At 44.0% G+C, this 19969-nt stretch overlaps 1 protein-coding gene across 2 annotated transcripts in view; it reads right to left on the bottom strand.

The window, feature by feature from the left end:
* Positions 1 to 6438: 6438 nt before the first annotated feature.
* Positions 6439 to 19969, bottom strand: part of Ldah (lipid droplet associated hydrolase) — a 62180-nt gene continuing 48649 nt past the window's right edge. For both annotated transcript variants that reach the window (XM_041639419.1, XM_041639420.1), the window contains 3 exons: positions 16569 to 16803; positions 12951 to 13033; positions 6439 to 8339 (listed from right to left, as the gene is read on the bottom strand). In XM_041639419.1, the coding sequence (XP_041495353.1) occupies positions 8148 to 8339; positions 12951 to 13033; positions 16569 to 16803 (510 nt within the window). In that variant the 3' untranslated portion in view covers positions 6439 to 8147. The remainder of the gene's footprint in view (positions 8340 to 12950; positions 13034 to 16568; positions 16804 to 19969) is intronic.

Here is a 19969-nt window from a genome sequence, read left to right as displayed (position 1 = left end):
GCTGCCTCCATAAAATTAGCTGGTGGGCATGTCTGAGGGACATTTTCTTCATTAAAGATTGATGTGGGGGAGACCAGGTAGGTGGTCCTGTTTTGTGTAAGAAAGAGAGCTGGTCAAAGCATGGGAAGCAAGCCAGAAATGAGTGTTTGTCCATGATCTGCTTCAGTTCCTGCCCCCTGGTTTGTACCTTGAGTCCCTGCCCTGGCTTCCCTGGATGATGGACGGTAACCTGTGAGGTAAAATAAACCTTCTTCTCCCCAAGTTGCTTTTCGTTGTGGTGTTCATCATAGCAACAGAGAAGCAAACCAAGACTGGGGCAAAGGTAATTTTGACTTGGGAAGATGGAGCTTGAATACCCAGAACAGGAAGAGGGAGACTAGAATGTGATTTCCCAGTCTCAGATGAAAACAGTCTCTTGATTGCTGTAATCGATCCACTGGATAGGCAAGCTGATTTGGTTGACAAAGAACTCTGGGAAATCTCCCTGAGGCTGCCCTACAGAGAATGGTGGGGCTACAAAACTCATTTCTTATAAGTCCACATTTTTTCAGGCAAATCACATGGCTGCAGAAAGTGTGGATAGACACATGTAAATAAGCAAATGAACATATTTATACGGAATGTGTACATATTGACTCAACTTGGATAGGGAATGCTTTTCTGAGGGCAATTATATTGTTAAAACCATCAAGAGTCATATTCACAACTGGAATTTCATTTAAAAAATCTTGAAATGTGATCATAAAATATTCTAAAGAGAGACTTGACTTTAACCAAATGGTCAAACTCAACATTGCCAATCTCAGACAACACTTCTCACTGAACCATGAGAGTCAATTCATTGTTGTAGGGAGAGTCACTTGTTCATCCTGGCTGCCCGGCTAACTTGGCCTCAAAATAACCACACAGAAATTGTATTAATTAAAACATTGCTTGACCCATTAGCTCTAGCCTCTTATTGGCTAACTCTCACATCTTGATTTAACCCTCTATTGAACTGTATATCACCATGAGTTAGTGACCTACCAGGAAAGATTTGGCATGTCTGTCTCTGGTGGCTCCATGACGTCTCTCTCCTCCTCTGCTTCTCTTCATCCCAACATTCAGTTCTGCCTTCCCTGCCTACCTAAGTTCTGCCCTATCAACTAGGTCAAGGCAGTTTCTTTATTCATTAGCCATTGAAAGCAACACACAAACAGAAGGACCTCCTACACCAGTTCATCTCACTTTCAATGGCACTGATGGACATCTGTTCACCTCTCTGCTTTGATGTAGGAGTTCATAGCCATTTCCTTAGTCTCCTGACTAGCTCCATGTTGTTTCCCTTCAATGGGATGTGCAAATATGCCACTAAACAAAACCAGCTTTGAAATTAGCTCTCAAAAGAGAGGGCCTGGTTCGTTTTTCTTTTCCCTTTAGGGTTATGGCCATAACTCAGGCTCCAATGTGTACAAAATTGATCAAGATGTATGTTATTCTCAAAATATACATTTGCAGATTTGTGTTTCTTCCACATGAGCAGCCACAACCAAGACATCAGAGTTCGGTCCTCAATTCTGTCTCCTTGGTTCCCAAAGTGAGTTCATGGAGACTTGGAGGTCCCATAACCTTTTAAAGGATTGTTTTGACAATAACAAGATACAAGTTATCTTTTCCTGTGGTGACATTTGTATTGACTGTAGAATAGACGGTATGTATCTTTAACTGGTATTGTATGAAATAGATGGTATTGAATATTTAACTGTATCTTTATCTTAAAATCTGGAAAATTTATGCCTGCCACTGTGAGCTTGAAAGGGTGGTGGGCAGCAGTATTAGCAGATGTGGTTGTACCTCACATTATTTAATGAAATGCTCTTATCTATATTTGGAAGAGCCACATAACTCAGTGAACAAGTATTTTCAAGGAGACCAATGTATTATGTCGCAAAATCATATGGGTAAAATTTCTATGAACAGGGCATTGAAGGACAATGGGTTTTATGTAACACCACAAAACAATCTACTAATAAGTTCCCAGGTCCCACATTGTAACTAACTCTTGGATATTGGCTGTAGAAGGGTTTCCATGATCCTCTTATTTACAAATAAGGTCACTCCAGAGTTGGTTAATGCAGGTTAATTTGGTCTTACAAATGTCAATACATTCTAGTCTGTACATTTTTTGAATGAAGGAGGACACGTCTCTAAGATATGTATCTAGGTATGAAATGAATGCCATGTATGCTCTTTATCATAATCATCATCACTGCGGTGGCTTGGAAGAAAATGGCCTCCAAAGAGAGTTGCATTATTAAGAAGCGTGACCTTGTTGAAATAGGTGTAGTTTTGTTGGAGGAAGTGCATGGCTCTGGTGGCAGTTTTGACATCTCATATGTGCTTAAGATAAGACTTCATATCTCAGATCACTTCCTGTCGCCTGCAAGATATAGGTCTCTCACCTACTTCTCCAGCACCATATCTGCCTGCATGCTACCATCTCCCACCATTGATGATAGTCGACTGAACCTCTCTGAACTGTAAGCCACAATTAAATGTTTTCTTGCTGTGGTTATGGTATCTACTCACAGTGATAGAAACCCTAAATAAGACTAACGTTGGTACCAGGGACTGGAGTATTACTGTGATAGGCTGGACCATGTTTTTGTTTGGAATAATAACAGACTTTGGGAGGCAAGGTTAGGAAAGAAGTAGAATATGCTTTAAGGCCTGCTTCATGGGCCATATTAGGAGAATGGGAGACAGCGGTGCTAAGAATTATTTGAACTAGTTTGCATTCCCACCAGGAATGGATGAGTGTACCCCTTACTCCACAACCTCTCCAGCAAAAGCTATCATTGTTGTTTTTGTTTTTAGGCATTCTGACAGGTGTAAGATGGTATCTCAAAGTTGTTTTGATTTGCATTTCCCTGATCGCTAAGGAAGTTGAGCATGACCTTAAGTGTCTTTTGGCCATTTGAACTTCTGTTGAGAATTCTCTGTCCAGTTCAGTGCCCCATTTTTTTAAAAAAAATATTTATTTATTTGTTTATTTATTTATCTATTTATTTTGTATACAATATTCTGTCTGTGTGTATGTCTGCAGGCCAGAAGAGGGCACCAGACCCCATTCCAGATGGTTGTGAGCCACCATGTGGTTGCTGGGAATTGAACTCAGGACCTTTGGAAGAGCAGGCAATGCTCTTAACCGCTGAGCCATCTCTCCAGCCCCAGTGCCCCATTTTTAATTGGGTTGATTAGCACTTTAAAGTCTACTTTCTTGAGTTCTTTATATATATTGGAGATCAGACCTTTGTCTGTTGCGGGGTTGGTGAAGATCTTCTCCCAGTCAGTGGGTTGCCTGAGGGCTGCTAAGCCAAGAACAATGGCACTGGGTTTTGATCCTACTGCACATAGTGGCTTTGTGGGAGCCTAGGCTGTTTGGATGCTCACCTTCCTAGACCTGGATGGAGGGGGAAGGACCTTGGACTTCCCACAGGGCAGGGAACCCAGACTGCTCTCCGTGCTGGAGAGAGAGGGGGAGGGGAACGGGGGAGGGAGAGGGAAACGGGAGGGGAGGCGGGGAGGAGGCAGAAATTTTTAATAAAAAATAAAAATAATAAAATAAAAAGAATTATTTGAACTTTGGAGGGCTGGCTCAAGAGATTTCAGAGAAGAATATTAATATGTGGTCTAAGGATTGTTGTGATATTTTGGTAAAGAATGTAGCTGCTTTTTGCTTTTGTCCAGAAAGTCTGCCAGAGGCTAAAGTGAAGAGCTTCCGATCAATTCCCATGGCAGACAAAAAAATTTCAAAAGAGCCTAGTATGGACTAGGTGGGTATTGGTGGTAACTCTGCTTAAGATTTATAATGAAAAAACAAACCGAGCAAATAAAAAAAACCAAAACCTACAGATTGAGAAAAGGGGCACTAGTAAGTGAAATAAAATTAAGTCCTGTGTTCAAGGAAGTAAACAGATTAAGAACAATGTAAGGGGAGGAGCTCAGTTCTGCCTCAACTTGACTTGCTATGCTTTGTGCAAGCCCATGGGAGGCCTGTTCCTTTCTGAATGGAGATGGAGGAGGAGTGGGTGGGGAGAGGATAGATGGGAAAGGGGAGGGAACAGAAGGATGGGGAAGACAGTAAATGGGAAAGGAAATGGAATAGGAGAGGAGGGAGGGAAAATGGGCTGGTATGTAAAATAAATGTAAAATGTTATTTAAATTAAAAATTGGAATAAAGGAAGTGGTGACCCCAGAGTAAGGTAACATCCAGATAAGTTTCCAACTTGTGGAAAGGAATTAAAGAAAAGATTGGGTGTGATAGTATACAGCTTTAATCCGAGCACTAGGAAGGCAAAGGCAGGCAGATCTCACCCAGCTAAGTTTGCAGCTTCTGAAAGAGATTTAAAGAAAAGCTTAGAGCCTGGTGTGGTGGGGACACATCTTTAATTCCAGCACTCAAAAGGCAGAGGCTTTCAGATCTCAGAGTTTGAGGCCATATTAATCCACAAAGAAAATTCCAGAACAGCCAAGCTTAGGCAGCAAAGGACAGAAAGCTGGTGAAGATATAGCTGAATGAAGGGGCCATGTTTCAGTTCCAGCAAGCAGCAGAACTTAGCAGCTCTGTTTAGGGTCAAAGAAAGAAGAAAGATATTGTAGAACCTTCTTCCCCAGAGACTAAGAAAAGTTGCTGAGGCCAGGCATGTGTCAGGGGTGTCTCTGAACGGAGGCCAAGGGACGCCACTGTGTGAAGGAGTAAACTGAAGCCTGGATTGCCTTGGAGACCCCAAGATGCTGGAGATGCCAGAACTGTGGAGTGCCTGCTGAGGAGACCTGGTAGTAGAGCAGGACCAGGATAAGAACATCACAGTCAATAGAGCTGAAGATCTGAAGAGCATTTTCATATCAGACATGGAATTGCAGAGTTTAGAGTTTGCCCAGCTGGTTCTCGGTCTTGCTTTGGTCCAGCATTTCCTCTCTATGCTCCCTTCTGTCATTAGGAATGGTAATGTATATCCTGTGCCACTGTATGTCGGAAGGACATGATCTGCCTTTTTATTTTGATTTTACAGAGGATTACAGTTAAGAGATTGCATGAATTTCAGAAGAGAGTTTGAACTTTAGATTTTAAATAAGTTTAAGACTGTTATAGACTATGAGGACTTCTGAGGTTGGACTGAATGCAATTTCACATTATAATATGGCTACAAGCTTTTGGAACAGGGAGTTGAAAGCGGTAGTCTGAAAGAAAATGACCTCCACATGGAGTTACACTATTAGGAAGGATGGCCTTGATGGAATAGGTATGGTCTTGTTGGAGGAAGTGTGTCATTATGCCAGTGGCACTGAGGTCTCCTATATGCTCAAGACACTGCTCAGTGTCTCACAACACACGCCTGTTGCCTGCAAGATGTAGGACTCTCAACGACTTCTCCGGCACCCTGTCTACCTGCACACTGCCATGTTCCAACAGGATGATAACAGACTGATCCTCTGAACTGTAAGCGAACCACCACAATTAAATGTTTTCTTTCAAGCTGCTGTGGCCATGGTATCTCTTCACAGCAATAGAAAACCTAACACAATATCTAACTGTATAACAAGCATTTTTCTACGTCTCTTTAGTAAAATTACTGAAGTCAAAAAAAATTTAACACTACCATCTTTAGACACCATCCAATTGTCCCCAAATTTATTTTATAGTAAAAAATTTCAATCTAGAGTCAGGGATCATGTTAGTTGGTCACACTCCTTTAGTCTGAATTGTTACAGATTTAATATAACTAGGAGGGAAAAATCAAAACAAAGGACAAGCCTGGCTGTCCAAGGGTTGGAAAAAACCCCAGACACGAGCCCACATGAGCTGCCGTCTTTCGTGGCACGAGGAGTCACCAGGGGCACTGATCAAGCTTCCAAGGAAAGCTTTTCACACAGCACTAGATAGTTTTATAAGAAGCACTATAAAGACCATAGTGACTGCCATGTGGCTAAGTGGAACACACGGGCACAGCTACTGGGAAACAGATCTCATTCACTAGCTAAAAAATTTTGTCTTCTCTCTCTTCTTCCTCTTCCTCCTTCTATCTTTGACACAGTGCTTGTCATGTAGTTCAAGATGGTCTCCAAGTGCATACCTGGTGCTCAGGGAGGCCAGAGAAGGGCATCAGATCCTCTGAGACAGGAGGTGCAGACCATGGTGAGCTGACATGAGGGTGATAGGAATTGGTCTATGGGTTCCTGGTCCTCTGGAAGAGCAGTTAGTGCTCTTCACCACTAAGCCATCTTTTCAGCCCCTCTGTAATTCCTAAGGATTCAGGACCCTGAAGCTTGGTTCTTCCCCCTTAAAGGAGTGCAACCTCAAAGAACTGTTTCCCTCTAACAGTGAGTGTTGCTTAGGCCAACTGCTTACATTATATCCTTGCTCACAGCACACAGAGATCAGACCAGACACAGCAGTAACTTCAGGAAAACATTGATTATAAATATGATTAGGTGTTTAGATGAAGAACAGGAATGAGGCACCAGAGTCTTTTAAGTAGAGTTTGGAAACACAGAATGATGTAATTTCTGAAAGGAATCTATGAAGGTTGTGTTGTTCCCGTGAGTCTGATCTGCCAGCTCTTGTCTCCACGCATTCATTTCCAGCACTGGGTGGACCTGTCCTATAAGCAAGGCACTCAGAGCAGGAAGCCTGGCTTCCCAGGCCAGCTCTGCAGAAGGCCTCCGCGTGCAGATACAGTATTTGTGTGTAGCACCAACCCTCGCTGTGTAGCTACTGGACTTCTTCATGGACGAAGAGCCCTCCTTGTCTGGAGTTTGGCTTTTCCCCTCCAAGAAGCTAGAGCTCCAATGCAGCAGCCATGCAAAGGATGAGAATTCAGCCATCCCTCACCACAGAGCTGGCGGCACTTAAGAACCAAGGCTGTCATCAGAATCCATGTTTGTGAGAGGAAGGACCGCCTCACTGCCCTGAGGAACGATACCTCCACAAGAACACTTCTCTAGAAGAAAATGGAATGTTTCCAACTGTGCGTCAACTGTCACTGCCACTACAGACAGTGGGGTTCACTGGACTCTGAGAGCTTAGGATTGAGTCAATTAAGGGAGGCAGCATAGCTGTCCCTCCACTTCTCAGCCAGGAATATGCTTCCACAGGTGAAGTAATACGAAATTCATTCATAAAGTGATGTCTTTCCATTCAGTAAAGTTTAAGCAAATGGGGATGTTAATGTTTTACTCAACAATTTAAAACACCTTTCCAAAAATTATGTGCTGGGAGATTTTCAGAAAGGAAGAATCATAGAGTGGCTAAAGCCACCACGAATAGCATCAGTGGTTCACCGCCTCCTGTCCATGGCGTTTCATTAGAATAACCACACGGATGAGCTGCTCCATGGCCGTACAAATCTGACGTGGACAGTCCGTCCCTCCCTTCTGGCTCTAGAGGAGGCTGCAGGGACTTGGCATTTTAGGGCTCAGGAAGAACCTGTTGGCCATTCTATAATGGGTCAGAGTCAGGATCCTTCAGCAACTCTGTCTAGTGAGTTGATCAATGTCAGGCAAACTTGATTCTTGGTTCACTGCAGGAGGATCAGGAAGACATGCTGATGACCTCAGCCAAGACCTGTACAAAGTCAGAACTGATTTTCCCCAGTACCTGAAGGAAACCCAAGTTCACTGCCAGCATCCTCTGCTCATTCCTCCCTGCAAACTGGATGAGGAGGGTGAGCTTCTCTGTCTTACTCATTTCACATGACTGACTGCCCACCCACGTTCATGGGTGGTTTCTATTTTCTAGGAAGTGTTTCATAATTTCATTCAGGACAATCTATTCTAAAGTGATAATCTGGTCAGAATCCCCGATATTTAGATTCTCTTCAGCTTGTAGAATTGTGTTGGGCAAACTGTGCTGGGCAGTGCTGTTGGGCTTCTTGTGAAGAGAAGAATCCTTGTGGAGGTCACTGTGTCTCCTGAGTCGGGGAACGTGTGGAATGAGTCATCAACTGTGCTCACTTCAGTCTTAGCACAGGGAGCTGAGCTCTGGTCGTCTGCAGCCGAGGGTCTCAATGTCCTTTTCAAGCATTTAGATTAAACATTATCACTAAACAGGGAACACCTACGGCTTCTATGTATTTAATGTAGGTGTGTTTTCCCTGAGCCAGTGTTTATATTTTGGGCAGTTTATTATTCATCCAGTCAGCAACTATGGCAGCCACCTCCTGGCTGAAACCGAGGACAAAAGCATGAGATATTCCTTTCTCACAGAGTCGGATATCCCCGCCTGGGAAGTCTTTCTTCATGTCTTCATAATACTTCACTGGACACCAGCCATCTGTTTTACCGTAGTAAAACGTCAGCTGAAAGACAAGAAACACCATTTTATCCTCCCATCCTTTCCTGAGAGCTCTCTGCCCCACTTTTAAGTCACATGGTAGCACTGGCCGAGGGCAGAGGCTGAACCACCTTGCCCTGCCACCGCTGCCCACCTTCTTCCAAAGGCCACAGTGTGGTTCACAACCAGTATGCTCTGCCTGTGAACAACTGAAGATTCCTGTGGACCCAGAGCGATGTTAAGATTCAGGCCGGAAGCAGCACACAACTGCTGTTTCCAAAAGCTTGGGCCAAAGATGGTCACGGCAGTTTAGAATTTCCCTCCTAAGTGAGTCTGAAATGAAAACTTCCAGTTGATAACCAAAGTCACTTTTCTATGAAAGAGACAGGCGTCTCCTTATAGTTTAGAACAGTGACAGACTCAGGGAAAGCTGACCTACCTGTCACTCCAGATACACCTGGGCCTAATACAGCACAGAAGAGACCAGGGTCCCACACAAGCGAAATGTACAGGTAGGTGATTTTCTTCCCTTGGCTTCCTCTACTCCAGAGCTCACCTACTGCCCCTCCCTGCCTCTGTCCCATTATATTCACTGGCTCCTCTGTCCACAACCTCAACCTGAAATGCCCAAGCATCAAGCTTCAGATGGCTTCTTTCTTTATATTACAGACTTCTGCAGGTGGCCACGACGCATGCTCACAGCTATAGGCCTGTCATGCCACATGCCAAAGCCAAACTTGAGCCCAGACTCCTCTTTTTAAGTCTCACAGCACACACCTGGGCATGTACTTGCTGGGATATTCCACAGGTGTCTCATACACAAGCACCAACCACTTCCTACAACCTGGGGCTACTTTCTCATCCTCCCTTCCTACCAAATCTAGACCAAGGGCAGCAGTCTCAGGTTCCTTCACCCCATCTGCTAATGCCCACCTGCACGAAGGGCCTTTGATTCCTCCTCGTGAATCTTTTCATCCACAACCCCACTGTGTTCGTTCTTCTAAAAGCCTGTAAACAGGCATGCCACCTAAAACGTAACTGCTTTCCAGTATTGTCCCGACACTTTCCCCCAAATTATCCCTCCCATGGGGTAATCTCACCACAGTTTTAGGGATAACTGATACATACTGGGATATCTGAATGGGCTGTTGGCAGCTGCTATATGTTCCGATTGGTTAGTGGCTATGTCATGTAGTTTCCAAATATTCATAATATTCTCAACCTTCCTAATACTGTGATGCTTTAATACAGTCCCTTATTTGTGGTAACCCCCAACCATAAAATTATTATCATAAGTATAATTTTGCTACTGTTCTGAATCCTAGTGGAAGTATCTGTGTTTTCCAGTGGTCTTAGCCTACCCCTGTGAAATGGTGGTTCAACGTACAAATGCATCATGATCCACAGGTTACAATGGCTGCTCTTCCCTTATTTTGTTTTGTTTGGTTTTTTGAGACAGGGTTTCTCTGTAGCTTTGGAGCCTGACCTGGAACTCACTCTTGTAGACCAGGCTGGTCTCAAACTAACAGAGAGCCACCTGTCTCCGTCTCCCAAGTATTGGGATTAAAGGTGTGTGCCACTACCACCTGGCTGAGAATGCCTGTTCATGATGCTGTCCCTTGCTTATGATTTAAGAAGTGTCCAAGCCAACACATTAGGCTAACCCAGCCTCTCTTTCCCTAAAGTGGGGCTTTTAATGAAGCCTACAGGCCCCACAGGTCCAGTGTTTTGGACTATAAATTTGTTATATACCCCTAATTATAATTTAATTTTCTTTCAATTATACAGACAGTCAGCTATCATATTACTAAAATACATATAATCAAATCATAGTAAACTTACTGTAGATGACTAAAAACTGAATTACACTTATTTCTACAAATTCACAGGAATAACTCTATTACTAGATACTTAATTTTAATTAATTTTCAAAAATGTGTGCCTGTGTCTGTGTGTGTCTGTTTGTATGTGCATGTGTGTGTGAGTGTGTGCCTGTGTCTATGCCTGTGTGTGTATGTGTGTGTACATGTGGGTGGAGATGCCCACAGACGTCTGAGGCATCAGATCCCCCTGGACCTGGAGATACAGTGGTTCTGGGTGGCCTGGTGCAGATGTATAAACTGAACTTGGGGCCTCTGCAAGAGCAGCACTCACTGCTAACCAATGGGCTGTCTCGCTAGCACCTGTTATTAATCCCTTGCTCTTCAATGTGCTGATAAAGATGCTCATGGTACTATATCACAAATTAAATTGAAATGTATTCTTGGTAACTGTATTTCAATATAATCTATATTCTACCACAGCTTCCTGATGGACCTGTCTTTCCACCCACTACCTAGCACACATGTACTGATGGTTCAGCAGAGACTATGAACTGTGCTGGACCCTCAGATGGAAACCACAGTTCCTTCCAGCAGGAAGGCTCATGTACACCTGTGTGACAATTGTGACATCCCAACTCCTACAGGAGCCAGGAGGGCCACAGGAGCACTGCAGCTGGGGAAACGTCCTGGAGATGGCAGTGGGAGCCAAGTTTAAGGAAAGTGGGACTTAGCCAGGTGAGGAGACAAGGTAACCTCTGACGTCACCGTCATGCTACACTTTTTAGGAAAGAGCTATGATGCTGTATTTTCATCTGGAAAGAGAAGCAATTGCCTACGACAGGGAATGTGAATCAATACAGCTGACCATTACTGGGCATAAATTCTCCAGATCGTCCAAGGAAATAGTTGCCCTAGACATTTCAGAGTTAATTGTTCACTTTCCCTAAACATATTAAAGCACCTCTTTGTGTGAACAAGGAAACCAATGGCAGAGCACCTGACTGTGACTTCAAACGTAAGCCTACTGCTCAGGGTAGAAGAAGGGTCTGGGAAGTTTTTGGCACGGTGTGGTAGAGACTAGTTTTATGCTAGATTTGCATGGCCTCTTGGCTAGATGGTACACAAATATTCTTTATGTAATGGTTTTGAGTGGAATAACTGAAACAAAGGGAAAGGTTTTTGCATCTATGATGGCTCAGAAACTTCACGCTGGGCAGTGTGAACAGGCGCAAAGGTTCTGAGTACCTCTTCTCGGTGGAAACGGGGAGCGGGCATCCTTGAACACACACCTAAGGCAGAGGCATTTGCAGTCTCAGGAACTGGGTTCTCAGCTTTGACTAAAACATCAGTTCTCAACCTGTGGGTTGTGGCACCTTTGGGGGTCAAAGGACCCTTTCACAGAGGTCAACTAAGACCACTGGAAAACACAGATTTACATTACAATTCATAACAGTGGTAAAATATAGTTATGAAGTAGCAATAAAAAGAATTTTATGGTTGGGGGGTTGCCACATCATGTATTATGGGGTAACATAATTAAGGAGGTTAGGAACCACTGGAATAAAAGATCTCTGGACGAGGGGAGGCAATGCCCACCTTCCTAGGACTGTGTGCCTTAACTTCCCTTCTTTTCCTAAGCTGACAGGGACATATTGTTTTAAGTCACTTTATTAAAATTAAGTTGCAGCATGTTTCCTCCCTTTTTCCTTATGTAACACGAAGTGCCCATACATTTCCTGTCTCTGTATTCGCTTAGGAACGCTGAGGAACCGGGATGACCCTATCTGAGGGGAGAGCTGCTCTCTGGCTGGTGGAAGGTGTTTCAGTGAACTGACTGAGACAGGAATGGAGCTGCACACCAACAGGAAGAACAGCACTGGACACGCCTTTAATTCTCCCCAGCATTTGATGTTGTCGTCTTAGAAACACAATTATTCCCTGGAGTTGGCGAGCTCCATCCTGAGCCTGTGCTGATATTAACCTTGAAATGTTGACTGTCTAGCAGGCACTCCGGGTTTCTCTCGAGAAAGTGTCAAGAAACTTCCAGCCCTGCCACAGCTGCCCCAAGCAGACCTCTACCTGGGAACGCATGGGGTTTAACTCAGCACAGGAGTGAGTTAGCGCCTTCTCTGACTCTTCCTGACCACAGCACACAAACAGGATGCAGAAGGAGTAGTACTGTTCAGCAGCTGACTTCCCCAGGGGGGAGGGCCGCCTCTAACAGGTCAGTCCTGTCATCCCCAAGTGTGAATGTTGGAAGCATGTGTCTGCCAGACTTACTATAAAGCAGGACTTGAACTGTTTTTACAGACGTCCAAGCTGGAGAAGTATATTGCATCTTGGAAACAGACTCGCTTATAATTTAACTACAAAATAAAATGCTGTTTTCTGGTCATTTCATACCCTCAGTGCTGGAGTATTTCAGAGCCCTGGACAGTAGCAGGTCCTCCTTGCCCAACCTGCTCCAGTCAGCGAGTAACAGCTGCCTCTTGATACAAATTTCTATCTCTAGACAACTGCTGCTTAGGAAACACGATGGCCTCTAATGTGCTGGTGATATGATGACGTAACCATAACGACATAAACCAAACAGATCCTGGCATTTCCAGGTAAATATGTTCAACACAATGAAATCTTTTCTAAGCAATGTATGTAACGCTTGCTTCCTGAAAACTGCCTCGGGGAGGAGTTGCAGAACTGAAAATCAACACTGTGAATGAGATGCAGTCCGGTGTCTCACAGTGTGAAGAAATTCTCAGTGCAGTAAGTATTTCTACCCATCACCTGACAGCCTGCAGCCTCGAAATGGTTACCTTAGGTAAAAGTTCCTTAATGGCTTCATCATCTCTCTTTCTCACTTGTATCATTTCTTGGCTCCCGAGGTAGGCAGCATTTGCTTCATTGGAAACAAACAAAGAAACAAACAGTTAAACACATAGACTATGCAGAAGAAACACAAACGTCAAATGAATTTTATCAAGTTGATATGATTCCTTTTCCTAGAGGCCACGCGCTATTTGACACCAGACACTGTGGGTCTAAAAGCTATACATGAGCTCTCTGGCAGGCTTGCAAAGCTGAGGTGTGTTTTCAGAGCACTATGTCTGCTAGGTTCAGCTAACCTTGGGAGAGGCAGCCCACCCTGGACAGTAAGGCCCCAAGACACCAGGGCACCCTGGGGAATAAGAACAGGACCCACAGCCTTCGGGCAATGAGTAGGGCTGCACTTGTGTTCATCCTTGCATGGCAACCGGGAAACTTCAAACAACAAAAGAGATAATTGTAAAATTTACTTCATTGATTTCTCTTTTCTCAGAATCCCTGCTTTTCACTTCAACATCCGCTGTCTTGAAAGCTTTTGCTTTTACATTTTATTTGTTTTCTCAGTTATTTTGGGCAAGAGGGCAAATGAAGTCCTTTTTATTCATCTCAGAAGTGGAGGAGATATGTGAAGTTATTGCCATTTGAAATGAAAATCCACTTGAGATTTTCCCAATCAAGATATTTGGAAATAAGCAATTTATTTGGTTGCTACTTTTACAATTGGGAAGTCTTCATTAAGAGACGACACTTCATGTCTCTGGAAACATCTGGAGACAGACGCATCTCAGCATCACAAGGAAGACTTTGTGGTTCCGTATTACAAATTAAATTCAGAGATTGTTTTTACCAACACTGGCTAATGTTTGGGTATTTCTAGCCTACAAAAATTTATTATAACAATACTGAATACGAGGTGCTGAGTCACACCTTTAATGCTACAGAGCAGCAGAGGTCAAGTCACACGTGTGACCTTGGGAGACTCCTCCGTGGCTGCCATGTGTTGGTCAGGCCTTCTCACAGCCACACGAGGCTTCATCAGTCATCACACATTCCCAGGTGGCCTTTCTGCCGTCCCCACGGGCTGGAGTGTTATCAAGGTGGGGGTATCAGATCAAAGCTCCTATTCCTAGTAATCTATACTTTGTGGGCCAGGGACAGAGACTCCAGTGGTAATAACTTTGCTATGTAAGCCAAACTACCATAGGCTCAAACCCCAGCTATTTACTCTCTGAAAACACCCGAAAGATCAACCTAGCATCCTACCCTCCCTCCACTTGAAATCACCTCAGAGCCTGGTAGGTACCAGATAAGAGATCACCCAGAGACTTCAGAAAATATAACAGCCAATCCTAGATCTCTCCACCCAGGTGCCCAGCACCCCACAAAATAGGCTGTGGGTCCTCTGTCCTTTCTACCTCCTGACCTAATAAATAGAGTGCTTCCTTGTGGGGACCTGTGGTGTGGCATGTCCCCCACTACTGGGAGCTGTAAGCAATAACCTCTCCTTTGAAAGGCAGCTGATTATAAGTCTATCATAGCTGATGGAAACAGTTCTAACTGTGTTCTGCATCAGGGAGACAGGGCATCCGGGAGGGTGAATGCAGCGGCTTAGGTGGAACAGAGCAGAGGAGAGAACTACAGTAGCTGGAAGTTCCAGAGATCTACAAAGGGTATTCTTGAGATGTAACTCAGTACTGACCAGCATAGTCATGTGACAAATAGAATTTAGGGAACGAAACTTCAGAAGGGATTGCCCGGGGTGGCAGCACTGAAATGATTGAATATTTTTGTGTATGACATTTCAGAACCTATAAAAACAAAACTGTGAGGACACTGCAGGGCACCCCTATCTAGACAGGGCAGGATTTATAATCTACCCCTTGGACTAGCAAACTTCCTCCATGTGTTTCCATAAGATTTCTCCTGCAGCACAGACATTACATAATGCACAAACACTGCAAGGCAGCCTGCAAGTTCACCCAGCAAGTTAAAGGTCATCCTTTGAAGGGCAACTGGACACAGAGCAGGTCGCCAGCAGGAGGATGTAGCTGGACCACGAGAAGTACTGGGAATGATTTCTGACCTGAACTTTTGCTAAGTCTACTTAACCACACCACTGAGGCGGCCCCTATGAACACTGGTTACCTTTCTCCAGGGCATGTCTTAAGAGCATTGTCCTTTCAGGAAGTCACCAAAGGCATGACCAGGTGGCTGGACTGGGGTAGCTTCTGTGATGATTATGGAAAGAGGAGGCAGTGGGTACTGGAGAGCCAATGGAGAAAGGGGATGTGGTGGTCGGGATGTCTGGACACTTGGTTAATGAGCAGCTCAGGGTTTCTAGGTTCAACTAAACATCCAGGCAGAGGAGCCGGGGACTAGAAAGGATGAGAAGTAGTTCTTGCTTCCTTTCCCTGTAACCAAAGTTACACTGACTGGAAAAGCTGAGACCAGCGAAGTACTGACTACCTGGATATTGTTAGTCCAGACCCAGAGCCAAGGAGCAGAAGACCAGATGAAGCGGCACACCAGCAGCAAGCCGGCCATGTGCACAATACGTCTGTTTGTGATTCAGTCATTTGAAGCGAAGATGAACTTCCTTCTGGTGTTTAGGGTCTATTTTGAAGATGGTGATTTGACTATGGTTGGGGAGGAAGCTGACACAACGCGGCTGGAAGGCACTGGTTGGCCTTGTCTAGAGCGGGAGTGTGCACTGTGGTTGAGCTCCAGCAGAGGCCGCTGGAGCACGTGGCTGTGGGGGGGAGGGGGCAGGGCCTTCTTCCTCACCAGTGACTTCAGGGGTGTTTCTCTAGGAAGAAGTTTGTGACTCTTGTGTAGAAAAGACTAGAAATATCTTACATAAGCACTTGCTTAACAAAAATCAAGTGATTGTATATGTATTATATATTCACTTGATATAAAACTGTCATTTAATTATTGTATCTAGAATTTATATACATAACTGAAAGATAAAAATTTTTTACGTTCCACATCCTGATCTGAGGCCTGCTTCTGGTCACCAGTCAGCATGGTGCACAGACATATGTGCAGGCAAAACACCCATACATATAAAAATAAATAAAATTTAAGTCGTTTATAAATACTAATAAGTCATTATTGTCCAAAAGTACAGAATAGGAAAACTAATCACTGATATATCTGAAAGTATAGACAGCGGAGATTCTAGTACTAAACTATGTTAGCATGGTGGTGTTTTCTCTGTCATAATTTAAACTCTTCTAAATTGATGGAAAAGATGAGCATCAATATGTAACCCATCCCCTCACCAGGCCGTTACTGCAGACAGTGAGCTGCAGGCCATCTCTGGATTCCCAAGGACTACACACAAGCTATGTCCTGTACTTGGCTCATCTCCCCATGCTATAGCCACAGTGTGAACCAGGAGCCGAAGGGAACATTAAAGCTCCACGAGATTTTTATATCCGGTTATCATGAACTCCCTTCGCGCAATCTCAAATTCTAGTCTCAGATTAAGTGTGGGGTAGAAAAGGTCAAACAGAAAACGGCCCGTTGCTCACGACCTGGCCAAGACAAGTCTGCACACACTTCCTTACACGACAGCAGCCACGCACCTTGAAAAGCATGCTTACCCAGGCAGAATGGTTGAAGAAGGTTCTCCAAAGGAATTTCACAGGTGAAGCTCAGTCTTTCAAGGGCTTTTTTGATTAGGAAGGACTTTATTATTTGTGGACATGGTTTAAGTACTAAGTAGCCGGTAGCATAGAGCGCATATCGAAACCAGCACAGAAGTGGGGTGGCAATTCTGCCGTTGGGCGTCTCGGCCATCCGCTCAATAGTGGGAAACAGCAGAAAGGAGTGGATGACCTACAAGAAAGAGACACATTTGCATGAGAAGTTCTCTTACAGAATAGCCCATGCTTGCCTGTATTTCCTAGAGTCTCCTGACAGTCACCAGGCCTAGAACACTACTGGAGACGTGGTCAGATCAAACTAAGCTGACTGTATTCTTACCCCCATGCTAGTCTATAGGGAACCTAAGTGCATTCCTGGGGCACTGGGGCCAACTACAGGAAGGAGGAAGAGTGACAGACACTTTCTATATCAGGATGGAAATTCACCATTCATTGAAGGATTACTGGGAGGAGGAACCAATGGTCTGACCTGACTTGGTGGGAGCAGGGCCACACAAAAGGCTCCACTGCTATGACCATTTCTTTACTGATTAGACTTGGAGACAGTTCTTTTTTCAGCGTGGGTTTCTCTTAACTTCAATTTTAACTTTATCTTAAGGATAAAAGCATCAAACTGGCTCAGTCGGGAAAACACAGATACATCCAAATGCTTCTGCTGATGAAAATGAATATAAGTCCAACCACTGGTTATTACTGAACTGTGTGAAAATGACTTCTATAGGAGATCAGAAAAGTCAAAAGAGTTATGCACAATCTATTAACAGAAATATACATGGGCACCTCAGTAATAGTAAAAGATCATAGAACAGGAAAATAAGAACAGAGGCTATCAATTAAGTTTCCTAACCTTTTCTTTACATGTATGGGTGTTTTGCTTGCATGTATGTCTGGGTACCATGTGTACACAGAAGCAAGAAGAGGGCATTGAATCCCCCTGCGGCTTGAATTCCAGACAGTTGTGAGCCATGATGTAGGTGCTAGGGATAAAACGCAGGTTTTCTTAAAAAACAAACATTGCTCTTTACCATTGAACAATCTCAGCAGCTACACCTTAATTTATAATTACATTAGAAAAACAATTTAAAGTGTGTATGCACACGCACGTGTGCACCAGGGTGCACATTTGGAATATAGAAACAATTTGTGGGAGTCAATTTTCTGTTTCCACTATGAACTTGGCACCAGTCCTGTTTTTTTTTTCAGTTAAACAGAACACACGTACAATGAGGCATGTCAGATATAAATGTGCAACCCAGCAAATCACTGTATAGCAAACAGCAAGGCAGCAGAAAATAAAACGAGCACAGCCTGCCTTGAATCTCCAGCCACAGGGCTTCCTTCCGGTCAGCACCCATCACCTCATATGGCCAGTTCTTTTCTGTTCCACATCCACACCCACCGTCCCTTCACAACGAAGAGTCTCTTGGTTAATGAATTTTACGTACCAGCACACTTTTATTCAGCCTCATGTTTATAAACGTCATCTTTGTTTACCTTATCTTTGCTAATATTCTACTATATGAATATGCAAACTTTATTCGTTTCCCTGACGGAATTTCAGTTGTTTTCAATCTTTATTCAGATCTTAGTTTCTGCTCCAGTGCTTTCGGTGTGAAGAACCTAACGCAGTTCTTGCAAATGGTGGGAGTGGCCACAACTCTCCTCAGTTGTTTCTGTCTACAGGGTTGTTACTTTCCCTCAACCTCTGAAGGATTATCACACAGGGGAGAGATTCCAGACGGTGGTTTTCTTTTTTCTTTCATTTCTCCTTCTCCACACTAAATATCTCACGCCTTCTCTCTTCCTGTCTGTGAAGATTCTGAGGTGGAAATGATTCTAGCTTTTGTTTCTCGACAAGTAATGTGTTTGTTTTTTCTCCTTGTCTCTCAGAATTTCATTATTTTTTTTTTTTTACTTTCTGTAGTTTGGAAATGCATGCCGACTTGTAGCATGTTTTAGGGAGGTGTTAATCCAGTGTGGTGTCTACTGAGGTCCCTGTGTCTCTCGTGTGGTGTCTGACATGAATCTAGTTGCTATCTTTAACAGTTATTTTCTGTTTCTTTCCCTGCTGTATTCCGGTTCTTTTGTGGAGTTCTGCACTCTTCCCATACTGTTTTGTTCTCTTTGCTTTTTGACTTTCGAGGTTTCTTTTTTTTTTTTAAAGATTTATTTATTTATTATTATTATGTGTACAGTATTCTCAGTATTCTGTCTGCATGTATGCCTGCGGCCAGAAGAGGGCGCCAGATATCATTACAGATGGTTGTGAGCCACCATGTGGTTGCCAGGAATCAAACTCAGGACCTTTGGAAGAGCAGGCAGTGCTCTTAACCGCTGAGCCATCTCTCCAGCCCTCGAGGTTTCTATTGAGATATCTTCAAGCTCAGAAATTCTTTACTTACCATATTCAAGTTATTCACACACCTAACAAAAGCCATCTTCATTTCTGTTACTAGTTTTGATGTGCAGCATCCCCACACCTCCTAGGAGTCCCATATCTGTTCATGTTGCCCATTTGTTCTATTAGAACTTTTAATTTGTTCATCACAGCTGCTCAGATTCCTGGCCGTCTCATCTCCACATCCCTACATATGGGTCTGCAGCTCACTCCACTGGTCAAGTTGTGCCTTCTGCTACTTAGCATTTCCGGTAATGTTTTTCCTGCCAGCTAGACACAATGTGCCAGGGAAATCAGCTGCTGCCAGTGTGGTGCTGGTCACACCGTGCTCTTGTGTCGTTCACAGCAGATCTGTCTCTGCTTTCTGCCAGAAGTGCACAGGGATAATTCTACAATGTCCACAACAAGAGCCTGGTTGAACTCTTAGGAGACAAATCTCAAAATTGTACAGTTCTCACATGTCTGGGACCTCCTGGAAGCTGTAAACTTCAGAGCTCTCTACTCCGAGCCCTCAGTAACTAGCCAGCCACTACGTGGCTTCTCCATCCTGGACATCTGACTCCCACAAGGTTTCAGCATGTGACTCTCCACTCTGATAAGCTGTCACCCCTTATATGTCCCCATCTCTCACACGGTCTTTGATGGTCGTCAAGCCTACTTGGCTTTACATGGACCTGGGCATCTGAACTTGGTCCTCATGCATACAATGCCAGTGCTCCGCCTGCTGGGTCCTCTCCCCAGACCACTTGCTTTTTAAAGAGCTGTTGTGTGAACTTCTTCCTGAAGAAACAGGAATCAATATCTGCTCACCCACATAGGGCACCCATCCCAGAAACAAAGAAATGATTCCATCAGGGAGTTTACCCGGAGTAACTCTCAGAACTGTCAGCAACTTACGGGTCGCTACACTGTTAGGACAAACTGTCTTCCCAGCAACTGT

This window comes from Microtus oregoni, unplaced genomic scaffold (genome assembly GCF_018167655.1).
Source record: "Microtus oregoni isolate MIOR12 unplaced genomic scaffold, Mior012 000058F_ref0000040, whole genome shotgun sequence".
NCBI lineage: Eukaryota > Metazoa > Chordata > Mammalia > Rodentia > Cricetidae > Microtus > Microtus oregoni.
This window is presented reverse-complemented; position numbering and strand designations above follow the sequence as displayed.